Here is a 4,010-nt window from a genome sequence, read left to right on the forward strand (position 1 = left end):
CATCCCCTAATAAAACAAATTGAACATGATAACTACGTAATGTTTGAAGTTCTGTTTGTCTTAAAACTACGTCAGATAAAGCTTCTTCAGAAGTAATAAATGAAACAATATGGACTGAGTGGTAATGTTGTTGTTTTGAAATGAATAATGATTTTCTTAAACAACGCAAATGGTGAGGATGTTCTGAATTTGGTTTAAGATTATATAAAGAGTCAATTGCGCTAAAGTCTTTAGTTGGGGCAATATGCATTGATGAAAATTTATCTGATAAAACTACAGCATAATAATTAAAATAATTCGTTTTTAATATTTCATGAATGAGCTCAATAATGTGACTTCTTCTATTAGGAAAGTAATCCTCATTATATAAACTACTAACGTTTTCTATATTGAAAATACAGAAGTTCATATGAATTAAAAAGAGTTTCCGTTTCTTCCTTTTTCTTTTTTCTTTTTTTAACTTCTCTTTTATTTACAAACTTTCTTTTATTCTCAAAAATCATCAAATACCATTCCTTTTTTTTTTACATTTCTTTTTATTTTTGTTATTTCTTTATTTTCAAAGTTTTTTATTTGAAATATTTCTTTTTTATTTTTCATATGTTTATGTTTTTTTTCTTGATTTGAATTCTTCTATTTTTATTTTTATGTCATCAGATTTTCCATTCATTTTATTTAAATTTATTTTTTAAATACTCATTCTTTATCTAAAAATAAAAAATCTATTTCTATAATTATTCTCTTTAAAAACAAAAAAAATTATGAAAGTTTTATATAACAAATAATAAAAGTGTTATTAGAAGTAACAATAAAAGGGCAAAAGAACTTGAAAAAAATGAGGAATCTACTTTTAAAAAGAACAAGTTAAATGGACAAGAAGATAGATAAAGAAAGGGAGAGATTTGAGAAAGAGAAGAAGGAATGGGCAGAAAAAGAAAAGAAATATAACGAACAAATTGCTGCCTTAAAAAAGGGGAAAAAAACTTCATTTTTTGGAAAGAAAGATGAAGCACAACAAGAGGCTGAACGTTTACAATTAATTAATGAAGTACAAGAACAAATGGCTGAAGAATACCGTACAAAAGTTGATACAATGAAAGAGAATACAAAAATGATGTTAGAGCAAAACAATCAATTAGAAGAAGAAATTAAAAAGAAAAACCAATTAATAGATGATCTTCAAAAAAGTTTAAGTAGATCAGGAGTGAATTGGGATGCAGTAAAAAACAATTTAGAAAAAAGAATTGAAGAAACAAAAGAAAGTATAACAAAGAAATCACTTGAAGAAGTTAAAAAAAATAATAAAGATCCATTATCAGGAGAAATAAGTTCAGAAGCAGCAACAATGATACAAAATCTAAAAATAATAATACCAGAATTAATAAAAGAAATTAGAGATGAATTAATAAAAATAATAGAGTGTGGAAGTAATGAAATAAATGAACAATCAAAGGTCTCTGAATTAATGGAACGAATAGTCAAATTAGAGAATGAACGAGTTGGGAAAGTATTTATAGAAAAAGAAAAATATGAAGAAATGCAACAAAATATTCAAGCAAGTACAGAAAAAGAAAAGTATTATAAAGAAGCAAATGAAAAACTTGAAAAAACATTAAAAGAAAAAGAAGAAACATTTAAAATAAATTTTGATAATAAAGTTCAACAAATTAAAGAAGAAACAGAAAAAAATATTAGAAGTCAAGTTGAAGAAGAATGGAAAAATGAAAATGAAGAATTAAAACAAAAAGAAGTTACATTAAGAGGTTTATTAGAAAAATCAACAGAAACATTAGAAAAAGAAAGAGCACAATTACAGAAAGATAATGCAGCAATAAATAATGCAAAAGTTGAATTACAAGTTAAAGTAAGTGATATGACCAATGAAATAAGTGAATTAAAAACATACATTGAAGAATTAGAAACAGGAAAGAAAATGTCAACGAATATAGAAAATGAAATGAATGAAATCAAAACTACAAATTGTAATTTAGAAATGAGATTTGAAGAACTTCAATGTGAAAATGATTTTCTTAAAGGAAGTAATGAAGAAAATAAATTAAAAATTAGAGAATTACAAAATAAATTAGATGAAGTTATGGTTCAACGAGAACAATATGAAAAAGAGAAAAAAGAAATCATTCAACAAATGAAACAAAATAAAAATGAAGAAAAAAAAAGTGAAAAAGAAAAGGGTCAATTAAATGAAGTTATTGAAGAATTAAAAAAAGAAATAAAAGAGATAAAAGAACAACAAGAAGATGAAAAAAAGAAATATGAAGATGAAATTGAAGAACAAAAGAAAAATATAAAAATACAAGAAGAAAACGTTAAAGAAAAAGAAGACGAAATTGAAAATTTAAAAATGAAAATGAGACAAAGTGAAGAAATTATGCAACAAAGAATTTATGAAATGAAAAATAATAAAAATGCAAGTCTTGGAAAATTACAATTAGAACTTACTAAATTACAAAATGAATTAGAAAAGGCTAAAAAAGAAATAAGTGAAATAACTGAAATGAATAATAAATACTCTGTGCTTCTTACTGCAGCAAGAGCTGCAGAAGAAAGAAATAAAAAAGAAAAAGAAGATCAGAAAAAAAGAATTAATCAAATAGAATCATTTACTTCACCAATGAAAAAGAAATCAACAAATTTTATTGGTGAAGAACAAGTCAAATTATTGGGAGATAAAATTGGAGAATTACAATTGGAAAAGTCAAAATATTTAGAAGATATTGAAACATTAGAAAAGAGTATTGTATTAAAAGAACAAGAATTACAAATTTGGAAAAGTGAAACTATCAATAAATATTTAAAAAGTGTCTTTGGAAAAAGTATTGGAAAAAAAGGAGTTAAAGAAGTTGTTGAACAATTACAAAATGTTTTACAAGATGTTGTTACTCAAAATATTCATTTACAACAAGAAGTTGATCAACTTCATTCTGAAATTATTCAATTAAAACAAAAACAATAAAAAAAAATTTTAATAAAAAATAAATTTTATAAAAAAAATGACTTCTTTTAATTCAATTCTTTTTGGAAGGTTTTAATTAATTGATTTACTATCTCTACACTGTCTTTAATAATTAATGACTTATTTTTTACTTCTTTAATATAAGTAGATAATTCTTTTGATGTTGAGAGATTACTGTAAAGATATTTAATTAGTTCAATTCTATCATAATTAAACGAAGGTAATTCAGGTTCAAAAATTTGTGTTGTATGAGTTATTTCATTTAAATAACTAAAGATAGAAGGATTAAAAAGAATATTACATAGTTCAGTCATTGACATTTTATTACAGTTGTCTGAGTAAGAAGAGATAAATAAATTTAAAAGATAATAAAGAAGATGATATGGATCATATGATGTTAAGAATGCATTATTGAAAGCATTTGTAATACAAATACCTTTTTCTGTGTCTTCTAATATAAGAGATATAATTGATAACACTGATTGGTCTATTGAAAAGTGTTTGAAATAATATTGCATTTCATGTTCATTTAATGAAATAGAATCAATTTGTGAACAGTCAACACAATTAAGTCTTAAAAGAATACTTGTACAAAGTGAATGAAGTAAAGGTTCTTTTTCAATAAGTGTATGGAGTTGATTAATTAATTGAGATGTATTTTTAATGTATTGATTTATTGGTATATTTTGGTTATAATCTATTACAGAAATCATTGCCTTTAGAACATGGAATACGTGTGGCGCTTCTTTAAATAATAATGTACGTGTTGATTCAAAGAATTGTTGAGGGTCTACTCCTTTAGGATTCTCTTCACATCGAAGTAGTGCAGATTCTCTTACAATAATTTGGTCTGATTTTAAGAGTTGAATAAGTTGACTAGAGTCATTTGCATGATATCTGGTGATCAATTTTATACATTTTAATGTATATGCATCATTTAAAGAATAATGGAATTGATCTAGTTGTGGAAGTTTAATATTAAGAGATTGAAGTAAATTTAAGTATTGATAGGCTTCAAATGAATTCATTGGTTAAA

The 4,010-nt window shown here is 24.0% G+C and overlaps 3 protein-coding genes across 3 annotated transcripts in view, besides 7 other annotated features; 1 reads left to right on the forward strand and 2 right to left on the reverse strand.

Moving 5' to 3' along the window:
* The window catches only part of EDI_273810 (uncharacterized protein), a gene marked incomplete at both ends in the record, with an annotated part of 1,267 nt that extends 754 nt beyond the window's left edge, over positions 1-513 (reverse strand). The window contains 2 exons of the mRNA XM_001735230.1: positions 37-460; positions 511-513. Coding sequence (XP_001735282.1) covers positions 37-460; positions 511-513 — 427 coding nt within the window. The remainder of the gene's footprint in view (positions 1-36; positions 461-510) is intronic.
* Positions 425-494: a microsatellite.
* Positions 514-516: 3 nt separating the features above from the next.
* Positions 517-649: a microsatellite.
* Positions 536-710: a microsatellite.
* Positions 711-790: a sequence feature (AT_rich).
* Positions 791-868: 78 nt separating this feature from the next.
* Positions 869-2,974, forward strand: EDI_273920 (E3 ubiquitin protein ligase BRE1A, putative; the record flags this gene model as incomplete). Its single annotated transcript, XM_001735231.1, has 1 exon — positions 869-2,974. One exon carries the CDS (start codon positions 869-871, stop codon positions 2,972-2,974), a length of 2,106 nt encoding a protein of 701 aa, XP_001735283.1.
* Positions 1,566-1,747: a microsatellite.
* Positions 2,165-2,343: a microsatellite.
* Positions 2,946-3,013: a sequence feature (AT_rich).
* An 8-nt stretch (positions 3,014-3,021) lies between these two features.
* EDI_273930 (uncharacterized protein) lies at positions 3,022-4,002 on the reverse strand (the record flags this gene model as incomplete). The annotated part of the gene is made up of 1 exon (XM_001735232.1): positions 3,022-4,002. One exon carries the CDS (start codon positions 4,000-4,002, stop codon positions 3,022-3,024), a length of 981 nt encoding a protein of 326 aa, XP_001735284.1.
* Positions 4,003-4,010: the final 8 nt, after the last annotated feature.

This window comes from Entamoeba dispar, genomic scaffold (assembly GCF_000209125.1).
Source record: "Entamoeba dispar SAW760 scf_1105229458991 genomic scaffold, whole genome shotgun sequence".
Taxonomy (NCBI): domain Eukaryota; phylum Evosea; order Mastigamoebida; family Endamoebidae; genus Entamoeba; species Entamoeba dispar.